The 24,051-nt window shown below is 45.2% G+C and overlaps 1 protein-coding gene across 1 annotated transcript in view; it reads right to left on the reverse strand.

The window, feature by feature from the left end:
- Positions 1–24,051, reverse strand: part of IRSp53 (Insulin receptor substrate 53 kDa) — an 84,740-nt gene that overhangs the window by 15,809 nt on the left and 44,880 nt on the right. Inside the window, exon 3 of the mRNA XM_089595884.1 lies at positions 15,453–15,545. Within this exon, the coding sequence (XP_089452010.1) occupies positions 15,453–15,545 (93 nt within the window). The remainder of the gene's footprint in view (positions 1–15,452; positions 15,546–24,051) is intronic.

Below are 24,051 nucleotides of genomic sequence, written 5' to 3' on the forward strand. Positions count from 1 at the left end.
TTTCCGAGGCGGAAAAATTAAGCCGTTTGTTTGGGAACATATTTAACCGAGTCAAAGATCGTTTATTGATCTTATCGTGGGACTGTCTCTACGTGTGGGACGAAGTTTAAGGAGTAAGATTAAATTTACCTAACTGTATTTCAAGTACTGTATTCTTTACAAAAGAAAAATCCAAATAGGATGATGTGCTTTTAGTTTGTAAATATTGTAGAGAAAATGTTATTTTAAGACTATCGTGCTTTCCTTACTACTGTCCATAAAAGTTTGATCAGGCTAAAAATGTGTATACCTTGAACATTACAAATAATCACCCTATGGCATAATACCCATCTAAGTTCATTGAAAAAAAAATTATAGATTACATGTAATATGCGATGCTTCTGTAACTAGTAGTACGAACAAAACCACAAAATTCAATGTAGAGGGAGACAAGCGAATCGGTAAGACTCGAGCAATTTATCTCGCCGTAATCTATTACCTGAATCAAGAACAGAGAACGTGCTTTGCAAAAAATGCCTGCCATTGTCACAGTGGGTTCACATGTCTCCCAGCGACGTCGAATAAAAACAAGTGCGCGCTATCGGCAAGCGTCCCCGAGATCTCGCAAACTCCTCCATTCGTTCTCCCTTTGGCCGCCTCCGAAAAAAAGTCCGCCACATCAGCCAAGCGGGCCAAGACTGCACTGGCCGCTGATCCCCTTTTCTCCAGTCCTTTTGCACGTGTAAAATACTGCAGCGAAAGCGAGCGAGTGTCTCCTGTCTTTTTTTAAGCTGCCCGGTTTTCTCGCCCAGCCAAAGTTTCTTGTTCCTCTCCTTCGAGTGGAACCCGTAGACTGGCTGACTTTACGGGTGAGCTCGGCTGCAGTGGTAGCTCTTTTTCCATCAAATTATACACCCTCGCGTCGAAAAAAAGCACGCCAAACGAGTGACATTGCTCGATTACTTGGTTTTATTTTTTTTTAAGTAGTAAAAATCCGTTTTGGTCAGCCCGGACCAATTTTTCATCCATCGCCACTCAATCCGGTCGCAACCAAAAGGGCCAATAGCCCATCAGTACAGGCTCGCAACCCACGGAGCTCTCGGCTTTGGAAGTGCACGGGAGCCCCGAGATCTCCTTTCTCCAGAGCCGGGGGTCTGTAACATGCACACTTCACCGGTCCTACGTACACACCTGCCAGCCACCTAGTACGGCCGGAGGCTGCTCCGCGATAACAGCCGGGACTCTCTTTTGTTTACCGGAAGCTCCTGTGAGCGCGGCCGCCCGTGTTTTTCCGCTCGGATTTGCTCCCCTCCTGCGTACGTGTTTTGCGGGCGGGGCCGCGTGTGTTTGGGCGCACGTGCAAATTGATCACCCCACCCCCCCCTAAAGATGAGCTTGCAGGTCGCGTTATCGTGCTGGGCTAATGAATCCGAGCTTGGCTGAATTTCCGATGGCCTTAATTTTGTTTATGCCGGGACGAGCGCTCGCGATTTTTCCCTACATTTTAAATTCATAGGGCTAGACAGTCCCCGGTAAGGTGGGTACGGGTTAATCGCGTAATGGGATCTGCCGCGCGATCGTAACTTTCGAAATTGCTATTATCGCTTTTTCGGTTATCTAGCTGGCTTTTCCGGCTCTTTTCTTGCGAGCGCTCGTTACACGGGTCTATTTTGCGTTCGTGCGATAACGCCGCAGTAGTGTTTGTCGATGGGGGGTGGGACGAGAGAGTGGCTATGAAAATAGTTTATCGGTACGAGGTCCGATCGTTTGGTATTGACTGCTCTGCTGCTGCGTGCGTTTGTAGAGAAAAAAAAAAAAAAAAAAAAAAAAAAAACTTACTTCGGATCGCGGATTCCGTTTGATCCTCGCGCGTCTGTTTTCATCCCTTGCTTTTTCTCTCCGCCGATGAGCTCGATTGCGCAACTGACTGACGATCCATGGGGTTTTAACGGAGAGTCGCCGATTTTTGGTCTGTTTGACGAGATTTTTTCATTTCGGTACATCTCTCTTTTTTTTTTTAATTCAGAGAAGCGACATTTCACGTTTGCTCGGCGGATGTGTTTCACAGCTGAAGAGGCACTTATACTTTTGAGCGTGTAAATATTAACCTCCGGGAGGTTTTTTTCGGACATAGTGACACAAACTGCACCCCTTTTTGCCTTTGAGCTTCTCTAACGCTGCGAGTTACGTTGATACTTTTTTAAGTGGACGCGCTTGCAGTGACGTGATTTTTTTCCATCGCGAAGGTATTGCCCCTTTTTCAATTAAATTTTCGAGCGTTGAGACTTTCCACCGATTGGCTCGTCAACAGTTTTGAAAAAACTGATGCAATAAATTGCTTGGTTCAAAAAATACGAGCGCAACACGATGTCTTTTCGTCTTTGATCATTAAAAATTCAAAACGCACGGAGCAACAGGAGCAGGGTAAGACCAGCGAACGAGCTCGTTAATGGGTGGAAAGGGGAAAATGCTCTCGCTCCCTTTTGAATCGGCAGTGGTGCACATCGGGGGCGTGAGTGAGATAAATTACGGCGTTATAAGTTGATGAAGTCTGAAGACCTGGGAGCGCAAAACGAAAACATTTTCTCCCCTTGAGGGCCGAGCGTCTCCCCGGACCTAATTAATATTGGAGCTCTCGAGCGTAGGATCTCCCGAGCCGCAGACGAAATAAATAAAATTTTCAGAAAAAAATAGAACCAACCTCAAGTCCGGCGTCAAATTTGGCGCGCAAATAAGGATACGGGAGGCGGTGATGGAGCTGCTCTTCCTCGTGGGAAATCGGGCGCATGGAAGCAACCGTGGCTCTTCTTTTAAAAACAGAGCCAAGTTTTAATGAATAAATTGCCCCCCCAAGACGTTTATTATTTTCCGTTCGGACGAGTTTTGCGCTAAATATTCATCGGACGCCTTGCAGCTGTGTCAGTAATCAGACACGCCCTTGCAAGAAAAAAAAAGGGATGATTTTTAGAAAATGGTGTGCGAAACAAGTTGGTGGAAATGAAGGGAGGTTTCCGCGCGAGGAGGCACCTGTTCATTCGAAGATCGCACGAAACGGGGCTGTTGCTTTTAGGTCGTGGCTCGCTAAGCTTGAGGAAGTGCACGGTAAGGCGCTCGTTATTTGCCACCCCTACTCTTCGGGCGTGAGACTCGCGTGCGCGCTCTTGTTTTCCCCGCTTTGAAGCTGTACACGCTGCCGTGACAAAGACTCTCTGTACCAGCTATTGTTTGGCGGCGTTTGTTTGCATTGGTTGTGCCGTTGGCTCGACGATTGGCTGTTGGGTGAACTTGATCATTCGGTGGTGTACTCTTTTGCCTCGCGAACATGTTCTTCGGTCCGAGCTTTTGTTGTAAGTTCTGAATGTTTTTACACCACCAACAACATTAATTCACTCGTGTTTTCCAAATCTCAAACTGATCCCCTTGAATACGAGCACAAGCTGCCAGATCCTATGTTTGATAACGTTTCCTCTTGTATGGGGCCCTAAAATTGAAGCGGAGTGGAAAAAAAGAAAAGTACGTAAGAGAGGACAGGAAAGAAGGGGGGATTGAAGGGGATGAGCGTGTATAAACTCTGGATTTCTGGGGGTGCAGTTAGTCGAGGGCTGAAACAACAGTCGCGCGTACTCGGCTCGATTCCACTTCCACCTGAGCTCAGCAAAACGTCGAGAGCGCGGCTAAGACAAACAGCTCCGAGAAGCAAAGCGAACTAATTAACGCGAGCATCGGAGAGAGGAGTGTGTATACACCCCGAGCTTGGGAGTAAGGGGGGAGGGGACAAACAGTTGGCCAGTATCTGGTGCTGCTCGTCCAACTGCTGGTGGAAGCTACGAACTGACCCAACTTGCCCCCCCCCCCATCAGCGAAAATTTAATAGTTTTCTGATGAAAGGAGCTGCCCCCTTGCCTTTTGTTCGCTCCGATGCGCCTCGCCCTCCTGTCTGTGTGCACGCGTTTCCTTCTCTCCGTTTCTTTTCCCTTCCGTTTTTTTTCTCCCTTTGCCCCCTTCCACAAGGACCTAATGGAAGCTCCGACTGACCAAGTGAACTTGCGGATTGTGTGTGCCTGTTTTTTTTCTCCCGCTTACGTTTTACATTGCCGCAGGGAGCCCCCTTTTTTTACAGTTCAGTTGAGTGGGTAGGAAAAAGTTTATTTGGATCTGGCAAAAAGCAGCTCCGCTGCGAGATAATCATTTAAAAAGGTACTTTATGCTCGTCGAGAGCTCCTTTGCGCTTTTTTGTTCATTAGGACGTAGTTTAACGTTGTTTATCCATAGTAATCGACAAATCATGAAAACAATGCCGTTCTGTCTCTACTCATAAGCAGTCAATTGGATACTACGAGTGAAGCTTGTAATGAAACGGATGCGTTTGAAAAGACATCAATGGGATGAAAATCAGTCGGAAAAAATCTCACGATCCCTCGCTACGTAAACATTTCATTACGTGAAATTGCGTCTCTTGGTGCATCGCCTACACATTCCAAAAAGCCCCCATAAGAAACGAGAGCTCCGGAGGTGGAAGGAATCCCCTTTCCTCCACCGCTTCGGCATTTGAAATGTAAATGCGACTTAAGATTCCACGCGGCGTACACCTGCTCCGAGCGCCGCCTACGTTATCGAAACCCCACGTGCGTGACGCCCCGATGCGCGAGGGTGAAAGTCACCCCCCCCCCGACCCATTTCACAATGGAATCTTTAACGAGGGGATTTTTATAGGAGTCTTGGGTATCGTGGGAGCATGTGCTCGGTACGTATAGGCACGTCGCCAGCGTTCGCGGCTCGCTTGTTTACCCCCCTTTTGTTGGGACATTTTTTTTTTCTACTTCCTCTTCATCTTTTACGGAGGACGCCAACAGCAGGCAAGTCGTACACCGGGGATCGTAACGACTTTGTTGTGTATCTTCGTTGCTTTTGATTGCTTCGTAAGCTGTTTTTAAGGGGATGCCCTTCGTTGCCAAGCGATACGCGATGATAAACTAGACAAGCAAATTCGTTTCATCGACAGATTCGAGGAAGGGAGTTCATTGCAGCGTAACGGAATCGCCGACAGATGAGCGTAACGTCGATTCCCATCAGCTTCTCCCATCTCCGTCCGATGCGCGATTTTAGAGCTTTTACGCGCCAAAGAAAAAAGACCCCCGGTTCGGCGGAAGGAAGCACACGCACGGTGTATGTGTGTGTAGGTCGAAACTACCCAATCGTCTCTGGCATCGAGTCAACAAGATCCACGGGGGGTGATACTGGAAGATATACGCTAGCGTTTGAAAGTTTTTACGTGGCTGTTAGCAGCGCGCGGCCTGGACGTTTGATTTCCCAACTTATTCCGCTCGATGAATGATAAGGACCTTTGGGATCCCTCGGGGATTTATCGTCCTCGAGTGACCGTGTGTTTGTAACATTGTCAACATTTTCTGATCCCCCCCCCCCTCTGGGTGTGCCACGAGCTTCCGCAAGTCTTGAAGATGCTAGAGCGAAAAAAAAGTGACGCACCAGGCTAATGAATCGGTCTGGGAAAATTTTTCCGCGGAAGGCAATTTTCCGGCCGGGCGGGTGCGCAATCTCCGAGCCACAGAGAGAGAGAGAGGCCGAACCGGAGATTTGAATCGGCGTCTGTGGGATGTATAACCGGGGGAGCATCGTCGTGCAGAAACACTAACACAGGGAGAGAGAGGGAGAGTTGGTGCACGCACAGTTAAGACACTTCAATTACCTTTGGAGAGGCTCCCCGGCGGAATCGAAAGGCTCGGCGTCGCCGCAGCTCGGATCACCGCCGAGCAAATACATTCCACTCAGACTCTTGAAGTGCCTATATACTCCCTCCCCCCCTCCCGGCTGCTCTGTTTGCCCTCTACTCTCTCCCCCCTTACTCGGCTCCTCGCGGCCGCTGCTTTTTTTCGAGCACTCCTCCCCTTTGATGCCGCGTTTCATTCGCTCCTGCTTTTCATCCACTAGCACCGTGCAGGCTTTTTCCAGTCCGACCCCTTGTTTCCTGGACTCGCGAGGCTTCGGGGCGCCCATGCGGGGGTTGGGCTGCTTTTTTCTCTCTCGCCAAAACAAAAGGAGCGCTGATTATCGATTCTTACTCGTCCGAACGGGGTATAAAACTGCATACGGGCAGCCGGGGGTGCGCTCTTGCCCCTTTTGAGCTCGTTACGGTGGATCGATCGCACCGTTTCCATGTGTATGTATGGAGTCATGTATGGACATTGGGTTATTGATTCTACTTATTTTTTTTTTCTTTTTTTTCCCGCCTATAAATCCCGACGAGCTTACTTCAAAGTGCTCCCGGCTGTAAAACGACGCGTGGATCCAAAATTCACGGGTGTCCCCGCGAATCCCTGCATTTCCCGGGTGGGTGTAGCCGAGCACCTACGAGTCAGCGAAAAAGAGGCTGGAGGTACCAGTAGACTACGGGGCAATGAAATAACACCGCTGGCAAAAAGAGAGACTCGTACACGCGCGTTGGTGTCGCGAAAACGTGAAAAAGAAATTGGAAGCGCAAGGGGCGCGAGGATGAATAATAAAGGGGTGGGGGGTAGCGCGGAGCAAGAGTCCCGAATAAAAGTGCGCGAGATAGAGCTGTCGGGCGAGAGGAAGAGGGATGAATCTTGCGCGTGCCCGTTTTCCGGGAAAACGCGGGGGAGAGCTCGTCCTCTTTGGGTGTCCGTAATATCGGTCGCGACGCTTGCCGGCTATTTTTTACTTTTCCCTCTTGCCCGCTTCCACGGGGGCCCGGGGGGGGGGAGGAGTTTTTGCATGTCCTGGACTTTCGAGGGGCCGGGACGTGTAATTTTTACTGGATTTTTCCTCGGCTCTGGGGATTTTTGGTTTACTCCCTACGGCTGCTGAGATTTTTCATGTCCAGCTTATTTTTTTAAACAGCGTTATCCTCGGTTGTATCGAGGAACAAGGTACCTTTAAAAAAAAACTTTGTAAATAAAACCTGTAATCTCTCTTTTGTTTATCTCCACTTTTGCAAGTTTAAAAAATTACCACATCGTGAATTTAAATCTTATGGGATTAAACACGACAAAATAGTAAGACGAGAACAAGTTGGCGTAAATTCGTGGGTTATTGGATTAGGACTTGATCCAGTACAATGTAAAGTTTTGAGCAAACATTTCGATGTTCACCTGAAAGGGTTGCAGCCTTATTATTTTTTCGGACCAGCATCAGAGCTTGCTTAAAGCAGCTCGAGTCTTATCCTGCTACCTCATATGTACCGTACTCAAATGATCATGATACAACGAACAAAAAAAAGAATTCACTTTGGAGAGTCAAACAGACAGGAGAGCCTGTACTTATTCCGGAAAAATTTTCCAGCGAAAAAAAGTAGGGTCGGAGGATTCCAAGATCAGCAGATGCAGCGTGCAACGAGTGCAAAAGGCACGCGCATGCCGAAGATATGCCCTATCGGACCGAAAAATCGTGGGATGAGGGCCGCGTCATACCAGAAACGCTGAGCGTGGAAAGCGAGTCGAAATAAAATGATACTCGAGAGCCCACCCTTCCCCTATCTTTCGCAGGTGTACGTATATACCTTCGGCTCGAATATGCAAGGAGTTCGGAAATTCGCTCGCTCTCTCGCTTGGCTAGGAGACTCGGTAAACACATATTTGCACCCAAGTTTTACAAATTTCGGGATACAGTCGTTGCGTCCAAATTCGGTGCTTTTACTTTTTTCCAAGATTTAGTACTGAATATTTTAACGCTAGTACCACGAGACGGGACTCGCAAACATTTCGTTGGTTCCGTTGATCTCCGGCACAAAGATTGCAAACAATTAAACAAACTCGGCGAACGGCAGTTGTTGAAGTTTAACCGCCGCAAGCGCATGAAATTCCAACGGAACGCACGTGTAGCCACGCGTTGTTACGTGCAGCCAGTAGCACTTGATACACGGCGAGAAGAAAGAAGCCAGAGGCACGATTCCACTCTAGATTAAATTCCAAGGCAACTTCGCGCTCTCCCTTTCGCCTCCCCCTTTTTTTTTTTTTTCTTCCTCCCGGGTACAGAGTTTTGTGAAACGCTTTTTCCTCTCTTGTCGCTGTTTTCTCGCGAAAACAATTACGCGCCGAGCTTTCCCCCGACAACTTTCCATCTGTTTTCAAAGCCCGCGTGCGCGAGTGTCAGTTTTCATTAGCGCGATACTTTGGCCCGTAATGCCCCGGCTCACACGTCCGAATTCAATCACGTTTGTACGAACGCGCGCGGTAGGTATGCGCACTCTGCTTTGATGTTTCACGCTCGTTTTATGTTGTACGGGCTCGTGGCGATCACTCGGTGATTTTACATGTGAAAGATGAGCTTTTGCGCGCACCGCTTTCAACGGATGTGCTGTCGATTATGCGTTTGGAGATCATCCATGGACTGCATCGCTTTCGGAACTACTTAGTTTTGATTACAGAGTAAATTATGGTGAAACATTTATCGAAAAAACAAAAAAAAAGTCTTTCATTCGCATCCAATTTCCATTGGGCTACTTAACAACAACCCTCTCCATCTTTTGTCGACAAACAAAAGAAAAAGTTATTTACGAATTATTTACGCAGACAAGCACGCAACGTGAGAGAAGGCAATAATAATAAAAAAAGCGAGAGAGGGGGAAAAAAAGGAGCTTTGAAATACATACATGGATGAACGCTTTTGGCCATTCTGATTCATCGAAAAGGGGAGGCTTGGGTGTGCTTGCTCCGCCGCTCTCATGTTACCCATAGGCGTCCTGCTCGCACGTAGTCCAGCCCTGCGTTTCAAAGACTTCACCCTCGATTTTTCTTTCACCCATACGCTGGCTATCGACTGCGAAGAGATTTTAGTCCCCCCAAGCTTTCAATCGCATGTTCGAATGAAAAAAAAAAAAAAAAAAAAAAAAAAAAGTACACATCAACACACCCATTAGTTGTTGAAATTTTTATTCCATTACATCTTTTGTATGAATCTTCCACGTAGCATTTTGCCACCACAATCGTTTTGCAGCAACGAAATGCAAATTGGCGACGTCCTCTGACGAATGATGCTCGCAGGGCTAATTAATTCGCGGAGCTTTTTTTTTTTCAAAGACGCGAACCGCAGCTAGCACGGGCGTTTGATGTCGGAAACTCTTTCGCGCACCCTTACCTTCCCTCGGTATTTGAGGGGTGGCAAATCTACGTACGGGGTACGGGGTTAAAACGCGCGAGCGAGTGTATACGTGTGTACACGCAGAGGTTGCAGAGCAAATTACTCGACGATGGCAATTAATAAAGCTCGTAATAGCGGCTGGTGCCGGCGATATCGCGCCTAGTCTCTCGCCTCCCTCCCCCCTCGGCTCGTCTCGCCCGTTAATCACCTTAACGAGTGCTTTTGTTAGCGTCAGTGGGTGGGTGTATTTGGTCGTTGAAGGGGTGGGAGGGTGTGGGGAAAAAAGCAGACTGTGATTTTTACGCGAGGGATATCAAAAGGAAGGAAAAAAACCGATCGCGCCAAGTGGAAAAGTGGGTATAGGCCGTTGCCGAAGGGTAGGGGATTTGGAGTTGTCTTTTTTTTTCCATCCAATATGTTACAGATGCTTTTATCGGAACTATACTGAGTTACGATTTTTTGCGTTGGTACGGAAGAAAAAAAGATATTCATCGAGTAGTTGCTTGTCGTATTTTACAAAAGTCTCCGGAGTAAAATGTAACGAGTACATCAAAGCTGATATTCGAATCTTATTCCGGCTCGTGAAAAACGACACGATCATCCTCTTGCGGATCAGAAAAATCCACTGTGCGTCGCGCGCAAATTCGAGGAAAAGAAGATGGGTTCTGTAGTTGACAATGCGGCAAAGCTCGGGAGACGCGATTCCTTGCTAGAATACTTATATATATATATACATTTTTTTTTTATTTCTCCTCCCATCGTAAGCAATCCTTCACTCGAGCTTCTAGCTCTTTGAGGGGGAGGGTTCCGTTTGTCACTTTGATACTTTGATGTGAAATTTATCTTTGCTCCGACGTTCGGCTCCCGTGAAATTTATCAAACGAAAATTTCGAGTGGATTAATGTTCACATGGACCCACAAATGCATGTATTATTATTAAGATTGAATCAGATAAGGACATTACGTCCTTTCATCAGCTGATGTTAAATTTATCGTTGTGTTCCAAAAAAATGGGGTCAAGTGATAATGAGTCTACGTAACAAAAAAGGGAATGAAGGATTTAAAATACCAAGTAAGGGGCAAATTGTAAGATCAGAAGGTACGTCGAGAAAGGGAAGGACGAAATAGTTCAAAACGTACAAGAGATCCGGTTGCACCAGTACTCATCATAGGTACAATCAAAACTAATGGCCAAGAGAGGGGGGGGGCTCAGGCAAGTGTATCAGTAACGCAGGCATTGTTCCACTTCCTTTCCGAACCAAAAAGGGTTGAACCAACCCTCTCCCTTTAAATCCAATCGGAAGGGATGGACGTGCGAGCACAGCACACGACGCTTTTGGTTGCGTTCATGGGAGCTCGCCAGCGAACCGCAATATACGGTCACATGTTGTGTACACCCTATACGCGTCGACTCACTGGTTTCGCGCACGAGTTTCTCTAGCCAACCTTTTGTTTCGTTTCGTCAAGCGCACGTGGATAAACTTGCGTGGGTAAAGCCACACGCTTCGATGACAAACGTATACTCCTCATCTCGTTGTCCTTGTGCTTTCGCATCTGTTGCCCGGCTCTAGGGTCGCTCGTGGGACGTGTACCTTTATGTTTCCAGAGTAATGACGGTAGTGCCCCTCTTTAGCCATGTAAGTACATTTAATTTACGGTGGTGCGGTTTTGCGAACGCAAATAGAGCTTGCATTCCTGGAAATAACAGGTACTCCACATTGTATCATAAAATACAGGGGAAATATTCCAAAAAATACGCGGGCAAACATTCACCCGGTACAACTCCGATGTTTGGGCTTCCTCTGCTTTTTTAACGCTACGTTGGCTTTGCTTCTCTTTATTCCCGGGCTAATCTTGGCATTTATCTAGCCGCTCCTTTTTTCCCCTCCCTCCTCTCTGCGTGTGTCTGTTCCTCTTTTTGTACATTGAGCTGGAAAAACTGAAATCTTTCGGACGGGCGTATGTACTATATGGCCGAGCTGAGCCTCGAGAGGATTTAAAAGGCTTAATTCAATTTTAGGAATAGCCATTGTTTTAACTACTTTTTCCTACGTACACTACCACCTTTTGTCGTTATGTTCTTTTTAAGTTTTTTCTTGACATTCTCGGTTTTCACTGAAGCCAAAAAGCTCTTTCCAAACGGCCAAGGAGAAGACGTGCTTTATGCCCTGCTCCATGCGTTCCGACTGTGCTTTTCAAGTGAGTAACGACGCGGAGATCGCAGTTATCACAAAAATAAATTTTCCTCTCTCTATCCACCACGTGTGTACTTTTTCGTCGGAAAATACATTCATTCCGCCCTAACGAAACGAGACAAGCGTCGAATCCGTCGAGAAAATGATCATCCCTCTCTGTAAGTCCTACATGTATACGTACACCCCGAAAAACAACTCCATCCCGTCGCTGCTCCCGAGAGTATACGTAACAACAAAGAGCACACCTTACAGAGGTCCGCGGCTCAGCCGCCAAATCCAAGCGGGGATATTCTTTAAAAAACCGCGCGAGCCAAGCAAAGCCGCGCCAGGGGTGAGTATTAAATAGCGCGCTCAAGAACACCGTCGAGGCTTCTTTTTCTTTCCTCCTCCTTTTTGCTCCTTCCGCGCGGGCACACAAAAGCTTCCCCTCGAGCCATACGTCTCCTGTAAAATCGCGTGGGATAATCCCCGCAGATCCCCTCCCCCCCACCTTCTTTCCACCTACATCTGCATGTACGTACACACGTACCCAAGCTGTCGCACGTACTTCCCGTCCGTCGCGAGACGACGTTCGGCACGTGAGCGAACTTTTACGGTGTACCGTGTGTACGTGGGTCGCTTTTGTTACCCCGTGGAACGATCCGATCGAGCGCCGTCACCTCAGCGTCTTTGACATTTTCAATGCTGAGAACGCGAAGTGCGTGCTGATCGATGACCCCATCGTCTACATAGGATGTTGTTGTATCGCGTATAATTTTGGCGAACATCTTCCTGTTTTTCAGGGGAGCGTGAAATGTACGTATAGGCACCTTGGGCTCCCCTAAAGTTTCCCCGTTCCGTAAAAATAACAAGATTTTCGCGTGGGTCACCGTGAAAAAGAACCCGAGAGGGGTGAAAGAGCCCCCAGCAGCACGTGTCTCCTCTGTGCCGCGCGTCTTTCCGTAGCTGCTTTCTCAGCCTTTTTTTTTTTTTTTTCGCCACACCCCCGGGGGGTGCCTCTTTCGCGAGAGCCAGACACAATTATACGGACTCGCGGAGAGGAGTTGCTCAAAAGAAGTTTCGCGCACATGGGGGTGCGTCGCTGACTACGACGACGATCTTCAATTGAGGCTGTGCTACTTTTATCCTGTGGCGCTAATTTCGCTCGCCCTCCGGGCCGAAGAAAAGGGAACAAACGAGCCGCCCCGGGGCTGGAGAGATAAGGGAGCGCTATTCAATTGCGCGGATGGAAAATGCGACGCACTTGTCTCCGCTGGACGCGATAAATTGTGTTTAAGGTGCTCGGTAGCGAGGGGCGTCTTGGGAATATGAAGATTACATTGTCGAGGCGCTCCCGTTTACGGACGAGGGGACCGCTTTCCTTTACTAATAGATGAGTCGACGAAATTACACGAGCCGAGCCTCGAAGTATAGGTTTGGGGTGGAAAAAAAAAAAACAACGTGGTAAGTGTCGAAAATTAAACGGTTTTTCTCGTAATCAAGGGAAAACTCGTCACTGCACACCGAGAAAAGAATAAAATAATAAAATTGCCACGCTGGAATTATAGTCCAACTTTTATTACAAGTAGAGTAATGTGTACCATTTGCACGGTATAAATGACCGCCCATAGCAACTGAACGTTAACAATCACGTGGAAAGCCATTTTTATATATCTCACGCTGTAGCGAGTTGTTTAAACGAGATTAATTACAATTCATACAGCTGGGCGAGGTAAAACAAACACACAGACGCGTGGCTTTGCGATTGTCGTACGAATCCGGTGATTCTCGAAGTGGCAGCCAGTAATCGAATCTGAAAAGCCGAGCACATCGGGGATAGACTGGGGTGAGGATGAGAGAGGCTCACTGGTGTACAACGAATTAAAAGATACTCGGACAGGCCGAAACGGGAGTAATTACAGTCTCGTTAAATCGCGGATGGACGCATATACACGGAAGGAGGGAAGGAGAGGAGAGTTATGTGCGTTTGTCGGTTGGAGGGCTTTGCCGAGCGGAACGTCATTCGCAGAGACCATGATATGCGCGTGTATATACGGGAGGCTCGCCAAATGACTAGCTCCGTCTGTCTGCAGCTCGAGTGCATCTACTGCGTTTTGCCGACTCGTGTGCACCCAATTAAGGGCTATACGTTGAAGGATGATTGGTATGATGCTTTTTTTTTTTTTTTAATTGTATTTGTAGCGATTAGGAAGTTGTTGATGGACATGAGCCAAAAACAATTATTTTCTGGCGCGCCAGTGGATGCAATCATTTTTGACTCTGCGCATACATATACCCATGAATTATGAGCAGCGATTGGATTCTGGCGGTTTCGGCCTCGATAATGCTTTTGAAGGCGATTACGTTGAAAGCCGATTACGTGACCGATCGAACGTGTACCACCAGCAGTTTTTAATCGACTTGGTGGTTAATATATTACCAGTTTGTTTGATCGAATGTAATTACAATTTGGTGAGGAAATGGTCATTTTGAACATTAAATTGTGCCTCTACGTTCTCTACCCCCCACCTAGATGATAAAATGAATCGGATTGACGTTCAGCACCAGCGCACGAAGGTGCAAAAGGAGCTGAAGCGAATCGTCGCGCAAAAATCCGCGTGAGCGCGCAATGACGGCTGCTGCGACGAAACTGCCGTTGGAATCTTATGGCGTAATTAAGTTGAAATTTCACGGTGGCAGCCGCTCTCTCTTTCCAACTTCTATCCCATTTTCAGAGCTAGAGTATACGCGTAGAAACTTTCGTCGAGCAGCCGTTGTCGGTGTACATATATAGCACAGGGGGTGAAGAAAAAAGGGACCCCACGCTGCTCCCGTTGGCGAGTGGATATAAAAAAAAAGGAGGGGGAACAAAGTTGGTGTCATCATCGCAAGCTCGCGGACTAAACTCAAAGCGATTCATCCGAAAGCACCCCCACCCCCCGAACCACTGTCTCATCAGTGTAGCAGCGTTGCGATGGAAAAGTCTCGAGAGTCGCCGTGGCTTGGGAGTGATCCTAGCCACCAAGTTTTATCCTCCTTCTGGCTCTTTACGCTTGGTTTTTCCTTGTAATCAATTCTAATTAATTTTCGGGGCGCCCGTCACGCGGGGATGTACATGTTTCATTTTATTCGAAAATTTGCGAGCTCTCATTGCAGAACAAGGTGGACCAAGTATTTCATCAATATAAAAACCCACGAGCCGCAAACTCGAAAATGAAAGTAAGCGTCATCGAAAACCCTCGAAATATTAAATTTAATCAGCCAAAGAGCCATGGAAAGCTCTTGGTCTTTTCCTCCTAAAACCACACGAAAGGCTCGAAACTTGTGGGGCTAAAGAGTGACGCGCGGCGATGGACAAAAGGGACCCTCGACTCTTTCGTGTGTATACCTGGAAAAAGAGAACGCGGTCGGTGCGAGGAGAAGAAAAATTCCAAGGCAAAGTCCCTGCGAGGCTTCCCAAGTCCGAAAGACGCGGAGCGAAAATCCAGTGACCGTAACAAAGGGGGACGGCCCGTCACGGTGACGAGCTTTCCCTACATACGGGTTACCGACCCGAACCCGATACTCCACGCTCACCCAACACAATCTCTCTTATCCGAGCTCTCGTTAATGCATCTTGGCCTGTCGCCTGAGCTAGCAAAAAACACATACGCGGAGGGCGTCGTCTCTACATTGGCTTCGGGAAGCCCTTCTTCTCTCTTTTCCCGGCCTCATTGCCTCTTTTCTCTACCCCAAATCCCCCCGCGCCCTTCTTTCCTCCGTGTGTGCACGCGCTTGACACGCGTCGGCGCAAATTCATTTTCCAAACCAGCACGTTCTCCGAGTATATATACGAAAGAGGATTTTACGACGTCTGTAAGGCGAACGCGTGTGCCGGCTGGCGCTGTCGTTACGGGCATCCCAAGCTCAGATGCAGCTGTTCATTTGATCGGCCGGCACGTATCTATACCCCCGTGTGTATACGCGTCACGTTGCCGGAGATTACAATTTTTTCTCTCGTACACTATTCCCATACGTATATTTGATAACCAACACGCAGACATACATAAAGTAAAGCTCCGCGTGGAAATCGCTGATCACGAGTCGGCCTACTTGTTTTCTCATTGGGTTTAATTGAATTGAACGACGTGTATATAGGTTTGACGTGGCGTCAGTCATGCTTAGATCGACAGCTGTACTCACCGACATCTTGAGAGCCACCCCACGTTCCAAGTTGTGCCTGCCTGGCGAGTCTCGACAGCGCGTCCACGTAGACTTTGGAGGCCGCGGCGGCGCCTGCAACACAAAAGGAAAAAAAAAAAATTAACGAGAGAGATCTAGAGCAAGGTATAGAACAGTCCTATGTGTGTTTCCATTTTCTTGCAAATGCCTTAATTATACGTTGACCAGGCAAGTGATTGGATATTGTTGCAATGATAACTAAAAAAAAACTGAGGTTTTCATAGGGACAACTGAAATGGTGATGCAGCGTTTCTTTCAGTGGAAAAAAAAAAAAAAGTTGATGAGAAAAAAAAAAACAAGTAATATCCGTAAAAATATACGCATCACTTGATAATCTTTTCGAGCTATTATATACCATATGTGCGTATGCTAATATTTACGGCTCGTGTACAACATAGCATCGCGATCGCAAATTATTCTTATCGCACCTTATCTTACATATATATGTGAGATGAATGAGCAAATAGTTGAAGATTTTAAATAGCGTAGAGCAAAGAAAGAAAAAAAATGCTTGTACATCCTGAACCATCGTTAACATGAGAAAGTGAACAGAGTGTATTTATGAACGTCAACATCGTCTCACGGGTCCCCGATGGCAAAATCAACTGCAGCACATTGTGAACTCAGCGGGAAAACAAAGCACATTCCGTGTATACGTCTTACCCCCATCCATCAGCAAATAAACGAGGCACATCGTCTCCTTAACACCCTCGCAAGAAAAAAAAAAAAAAAAAAAAAGCGCAGCATCGGAGCGGTAGGTAATGGCACCCTCGGCCCATTTACTCGGCGTCTACGGCAATAGCTCGCGAAATCATCCCAGCTCCCAAAGACAAAAGGTGAGCATTAAGCGAACGCTCCCACGGAATATCAATGCTAAGTAGCCGGGGAGCGACACCCGGACTAAGCCTCGCCTCTCTCTCTCCTTCACCGACTGTAGTCGTGCTCTAGCATGTTTCTTCCTACTTCTCCCGCTCTCGCTTTTTCCCTCCAAGACAAACTTATCTCGTTATCCCAATATTTTCACCCCCTCCCCCCTCCAGCCAAATCCTTCTTAGTGACTCACTTGGCATCGACGTGCTCTGCATGCCGATTGCGTCGCAAGCGCGACAAGTACGTACATCTCTCCAGCGACCCCGGAAGTACTCGGATGACTGCGCCCCACATTTAATTGACAGCGTTGTACGCAACAGTGCAAAATTCGAGGAAACTTTTTTTTTCCCACCAAAGTTGTCCCATACGCAATCCTCAAGGTTTTCCCGAGCACACAGGCTCGTTGAAATTCCACTGGCGGCCTCGTCGGGCTCTAATCCAATCGACAGCTAAGTCTAGACTAATCGAGCCGGGTGCGTGAAAATTTCCGTAACTCTTACTCAACGTCACCCCCCAAGCTGGAAACATCATGTCCGCGCTTCCCGACGGATTCAACCTGTTTACGATGCGTCCTCCCCCCCAACGAGTCGTGACAAAGCGCCCTTCTTTCCAGCGGCCGAGTTAATTGTCATTCTCGCTCATTGCACCCCCCACCCCTCCTTCTCCCGAATAATTACGTTTTCCGTGCCAGCTCTGCCCTTCTTTTTGCCTCTGGTATAATTTTCCGCGACAGCCGAAATTTCCGGGACGTGGTGGCTAAATAAATTACGCCCGCGCGAAAGAGGTGCTCGGTAATTATCGATCGAGGGTTGGGCCCCGTGTTTCGTCCCTGGCTGTGTCGAATGCTTTCTTAAAGCCACAATGAGCCTTTGGAAGGAAATGAGTATGATGGTGTAAGAAATCTGGGTCTGTCGAGAAATCAGGGCCGGTCGTTTGTCACGCGTAGAACGAACGTGTTTGTTTTGCCGCGACTTTGCGTGCACCAAGAAACGCTTCAACCTCATTACTTGCGACCAAGTACCACTTGTACGAATGCAAATTTTTACGGCTTTCGTGGAAAGGAGGGGTACGTGCGGCTATTACAACCGGTCGAGTGCCTAGTTTCTTTGCGGGTGGCGATCATAACTTCTAATGACCGTGAAACTAAACGAAGAGTGTACGTATGTGAGAAACGGAATAATGTGAGTGTACATAAGGATACCTCGAGGTGTACTTTTTCTCCACCGTAGCATTATCTGGCCGTAAGTAGATTCAATTAAAACTTTTTCAATGGAGCGAGACGCCGATTGCAGTGGAAAAATTCCGCGCACAAAGGCCGAAAGGCTGTATAACGAAGATACCCCGCTTGTAACGTCGAAATCCGTCAATGTCCTTATCCCCGTCACTGCCGGTGACAATTGCTTTTTCTGCAGAGCACTGGTGCTTTGCGTCTTATTTTTCAAACTGTTCAACTTTGTTTATTTTTTGTACTCGGCTTTCCAACTTTATCTCACCCAAAACGAATATTAGGGATTCGGCTGGTTTCCAGGGACAATTACAGCATCATCAAGGAGCATAAAACAGACGTCAAGGAGTTGTACGTAGCTGCAGCCACGCGTCAAGTAACACACCTCCAGCAGCCCGAAAAGCTCTCGCGCAAGAGAGCAATCGAATTTCCCGAATCTCAGGCGTCGTCGACGAGTGGAGAATGGGACGGGGCACAAGGGGTGGGAGGAATATGATTCGCAGCTGCGGCGAGAAAACGGCAGATGTTACCGCAAAAGAGGAGGAGGAGGAGCTGAGTTTTGCTCTTCTCTCCGTCCTAACCAGACCAAGTACACGAAAAGCGAGTCTCGGAAACTGTACCCCAGCAGCAGCAGCGCTTACATATATATACGTTATGTATAAGCAGAGGGTAAGGATACACACATTGAAATGCGTCGGTTCTCGATTGAGGAATACCCGATGTCTACAGGCTCTCGCTCCCTCTTTGTCATTTATACGTATGACTTGCCCCTTTATCGTTGCACCAGCGCGATATACATCCCTTTTGTTTTCTCTCTGCAAATGATTCCAATTTAGATTCAGTATGCAATATGATAATCGATGGAAAATTATACGATGCAATTATTAGTGATTTCAATTGTACGGTTTCTGGAAAACTGTAAGGACAAATCTCTGGGGATAGTTTATTGGAGGAGCAAATGAACGTTTCGCGAAAGAAAGAGAAAATACGGCTATAATTCACGAAAGATTAGTGGAATAGAGAGAGGGAGTCTGGAGCAGAGAGTTTCCATCGAGTGGGCTATACGCGAGTGTGGATTCCTCAATAATTGAAAATTAAACCCGGTGTTCAGGGGTCCACGCCTCCTCTGACGTGAAAGGCGCACACCACGTGCCATAGTTGAAAGCGGGGGATTCAATTTCATAACGAAGAATTAAATTGACAAAATTCCATTTCGACACTTTTTTCCGTGCTAGCACGTGCGGAGAGCGACGCACGAGTGGAGAAAATAATTAGCATTTGATATCGCGTTTCGCTAATTTAATCAACTCCCCGGCAAACATCGCTTTGGTGCCGCGTAGAGGTGATTGATTGCTTGTTTTGTGTTTGCCAACTTTATTTCCTCAAAAAATCCGTACATCGTTGTACGAAACGAAGAGAGCAATAATCTCATGCAAATGACGCATGATAAGCCGAAACAACGTACAGGTGTAAATTCCGACGGAGTGTTCGCAAAGTTCCTGCTCCACCTCGTTCTCCAGTTAGGCAAAGCCACCGATAAAAATATTTGCATAAATTCCATCTCCAAAACCCTCAGCCTGACCTGCACCAAAATACAGTCCCCTTTTCCTCGCTTGAAACTACTATCCAGCAAGAGACGAGAGCCCAACTTTCGGCCAAATTATGCACGAGCTTCGATCACCACCACCGGCAGGAACAGCGGCGCGTCTCTCGCAACAATCATATACCCCGAGAGTTTTGCTCGACGAAAGCTGGCGCGAGATTAATTAAAGCTGGAACGCAGGTGTCTCGGGGTAATTAGGAAAGCGCTGACTCGGACGGACAGCTGTTTGAGGGGGAATTAACTCGAGTTTTTGCCCGCGGATGACTTAATGGGATCTTAACGCTGCGCGCCCTGAATATATTACACGGGGAAAATTACTCGAACCTGCACGGAGTCCCCCCCCCCCCGATTTCACGCGATTTTAGATCGCGGAAAGTTGAAGAGGACCAAAGGACTCGGTTGATCAGATGCTCCGGTTTCATTTGGATGTTAAGCTGCACTGTGAGAGATTTTTGGCCCAATTTATTGTTTTGCCAGTCGAATAAGTTTTACGGCCATTGCTTCTTTATTATTGAGCCATACAAGCATTTTCCTATCTCCGATGGTCTTACGTACTTATACAATATGTACACATATTGCCAGGTTTTTTTTTTTTTTTTTTTTTGTCATTTTGATTTACTAGAAATTCAATAGATTGCTATTCTTTTATGAAAAACACTTGTTCGCTTAAATTTAATTTAAATTACTTTCGGGCAAACCTTATCTATGATAATTCTAAAAGGTGATGCTCTAATAAGTATATAAAGACGATAAAATTTTTATAAATTATAAAATAATACTTCAGCGAAACATCAAGTTGTCGTTTCGTTAAGTACGCCTACACGTTAACGATGAAATTTCTTTTTGCCTTTCTCATGGTTTCCATTGCGTTAGCCGTGTGCATGGCTCAATATAGTAGTCGTAAGTAAAAAGTCTTTGATTCATATATTTTTGTAATTTTATTGGCATTTATAAATGTATCGATGCAAGATGGATACATTTATAAACAAATAGAGAAACTAATTTCAATCGCATATAATATTTTGTACGACAAAACTGCGTTTTTTTTCTTAAAATTTTTTTATCTTTAAGTTTTTAGTTAAATACTTAGTTTTCGAGTTTTTCTCGTAGAGCTTAGCTATTATACAAAAATGTTTTTTTTATTTTAAATGATAACTTTTATTTGAAATTTCCTTTTTTTGTACTCTAGGATAATGACAATTAATTAATTGATTTAAATAAATAATTTAGTTTATTTCAATAGAACATCGTTATAAATTACTACTTTTGTTAGTTTATCTGAAATAATAGTCAAAATGAAACAGTATAATAAATAATAGATTTTAATTAAAACATTTCAAGTATTAAAAATTGTATAAAACAATATTTATTACTTTGTTTGAAATATACTATTTATTAAATTTGTTTCTAATAAAAAAAGATTATTTATTTTAAACGCGTTTGTATTTAATTTCAAATACCTTATGTTAAATACTTTTTTGTAATTAAAATAACTTTTTTCAAACACAATTGTTTATCATCAAAATATTTTTAATATTTTTCTGAAACGCATTTGTATTTCGCTAAACTGTATCTAATACTTTGATCAAACACGAATCAAGTATTTTAATCAAAAATGAGAAATACGATTTTCATTTGAAGTTTATTAATTATATTTTTCATTTTATAAGACTTGACAAAACTTTCATTTCAAACATTAGTATTTTAAATACATTATTTGAAATACATTGACCGAATATTATTGGATTTAAAGTTTTTGCATTAAAATAAAACAGAGTATTTGAAATAACATATTCAGATTTTGAAAAATTTATTTCTTATATTTGAAATATCTGTATAAAAAACACTACCTATGGGTATTTGTTAAAACAATTTCAAATACTTTTAATTACCATCTTACATGTGGTCATTATTTTGTTTTGAATACAACTGCATTTAACGATTAAATCAAATTTTATGTCAAATAAATAAGTATCTTTCTAAAAAAGTATCTGTATTTTTTAAATAATACATTAAGATGATACGATACATAATGTACAGCAGTCGTGCGTAAAAGTAATATTTTGTTTAATAAACTCACTGCTCCTTCAGTAGAAAAAAGTAGAGTTCACACTTGGTGACATGCACCACTGGTTCGAAAAATACTTTTAACGCTACACTTGGCAAAAAAGTTGTTAAAAAAAAAAAAACTATTTCCCTTATTCATATCTATATGTATGTTAGACTAATTGATTTTAAAAATTCCAGCAATGCGACTGCAAAAAATTCAATGCAACGAGGCTGAAAGTACTTGGTGCAAAAAAGCCTGCAGACCAAATAGATTCGATTGCTTCAATCGCGAGGGGAAATTTATATGTAATTGTAAAAGTTAAACATAAGTTGTAGTTACATTGTTTGTCCGAGTAAATTATTTAACAACAAATATTTCATGCTAATCCTTCCATAACATATCCTTTTTTTTGATAGTATGTATTCATTCGTCAAAGTGGCTCATTCAGTTAAATAACAACAACCTAAAAACTTGAAATGTGTTCTAGAATACGAACGTCTTAAATAATTTAAACTCAAAAGTAAGACACTGTATCATTCAACATGCGTGAAAAAAAATACATTGCAAAAGAGAACAAAATGTGTCTGACCTAATATACGGCTCTTCTACTGAATTCCCTTCGATGACTGGGAAAGAGTGGAATTTGCTTTGAAATGGCTCATTCAGTTAAATAATAACAACCTAAAAACTTGAAATGTGTTCTAGAATACGAACGTCTTAAACAATTTAAACTCGAAAGTAAGACACTGTACCATACAACACGCGTGAAAAAAAACACAATGCAAAAGAGAAAAAAAATGTGTCTGACCTAATATACAGCTGTTCTACTGAATTCCACTCGACGACTGGGAAGGGGGGAGTTCGCAGTCCATGGACCCGTCCACGAAAGCTGTGACATTAATTAAATTAAAAGGACGTCTTTTCGAAGAAAAGGAGGATACAAAAACAGAGCCCTCGCGGATAAGCCGCGCCGGTCGACCACCTTGACGCTCGTGCATTCAATGCAAAGCCACTGCAAATTAAAAATCCTCAAGTACTGCATGAAATAAAATTTGAAAAGAAGAGACCTCCCGAGCCCGTGGGGCCAAATGAAAGACGAGGAGGTGAAAGAAAATCGCTGTAATAAAGTATACCGGAGTCGAAAAAGAGAGAGAGAGAGGGGGACCAAGAGATACAACACTCTATACCCGGCAACAGCAGAGCGCGACCGAGCAATAAACAAACCGGAGTTGGTGGCGTGTATACGTGTACACGCAGCATTCAAGAGCACCATTATTTACACTCTCCTCGTTTCCCGGCTCGGTGCCTCGCAGCCAAGACAGGTGCGCTTGCGCCTATGCTCGAATAACCCTTTTCGCTCCCTTGTCTCCAACCTGCCTTCCCTCGAGCGCTCGATCACGAGCCGTATTTACCTTTGTCTGTTTTCGCTCGCTCGTTCATTCGTTCTTGCGAATGTTACGCAGCGAAATACGAGCGCCCTCGCGAAAATGCAAGCCAGAATATTAATATCGAAGGAAGGTGAGGCAGGAATCTCCGATAAGCTCGGAGGAGCTGAATAAATTTCAACCATTTGACAAGCAAAAAACCAACTCGACTCTACATACTATATTGCGTATACGTACGAGTCTTTATTTACGCGATGTGTACATATACATGTTCGTGATCCAATTATTTTGGGCGAGTTGGCGTGAAAGCAGCCACCCCTTGCGAACACGCGCAGATCCACCGTGAGATTATTTTTAATGCCAAGCTGGAGTCCGGGCAGCTTAATAACCTTAAAAGCATTATCGTTGAAGCGGCACCTTTCCCGCGGCAACGAGCCTGATAGTTGCGGCGTCATAAAATTTCCATAAATTTGTTCCTCCCCCGTTGCGCGGACTAACACACACACCCCTGCGGCAAGAGGACCCTAGAGCTAGCCCTTTTTTTATTTTCGTGTTTTTCTTTTTTTTTCCAAACAAGACTATTATACGTATGTACGAATTAACATGGGACTTGAAACAAAAAAAAAGAGAGAGCATCCACAGTCTGGTATTAAATTCCCCGCAGTGTACCGTGAGAGGGAGGGATGGAAAACAGCGCACGAGTGCGAGGAAAAGAGGAGTAGAAGAAAAAAAAATGGGGAGTTGGGGGTTAAAGGGGGTATTACAGTACAGGCGGAAGTCAAAAGTAGTCGGCTCTGCGGGAGGTGAGCGCAAATTCCCCATTTCCTTGGCTCGTGCTCTTTCTCTCTCCCTCTTGTGTATAGCTCGCGGCAGCAGTGGCCCTTTTCTCGCTCGAGTTCCTTGGCTCTGCTGCTTTTCGCCACCATACACAGCCACTGTGCTAGCCACCACTACCTCTCCTCCTTCTCCTCTACTTGACGCCATTGTGGCGCGTTATTATCCGATCCTCGGGGGGGGGAGTGTTTCAGGGCTGCCGTTTCTTACTTGACGCGGCACTTGGAGCTACTTGGCGTTTATCGTTATTTCCGTTAATGCTACGGTAACGTGCACCATCCGTGTCGATTAGAATCTTATCTCCGGTCCTTGTTATGGCATTTTTTTTTTTTTTTTTTTTTCTATAACAAGCAATGCATTTGATTATTCGTTAGTTGCTGATTCCAGTGGTTCTGTCAATACCTTTTATACTACGTATAAAGTGTTGGACGGTACATTGCGTGATGGAATGTATTTGATGATTGTTCATTTTCTCTATTGTAGTAGACAAACTATTATTCATCCCGTTCACCAAGCATCAAATTATCTTTAAAGGTGTGTATGCTATAATGGCCAATGAAAGATCCTTGTCCTAATAAACTTGAGAGGTTTTA

This window comes from Copidosoma floridanum, unplaced genomic scaffold, assembly GCF_036245765.1.
Source record: "Copidosoma floridanum isolate Cflo_tuat_1 unplaced genomic scaffold, Cflo_Japanese_pri ptg000029l, whole genome shotgun sequence".
Lineage (NCBI taxonomy): Eukaryota > Metazoa > Arthropoda > Insecta > Hymenoptera > Encyrtidae > Copidosoma > Copidosoma floridanum.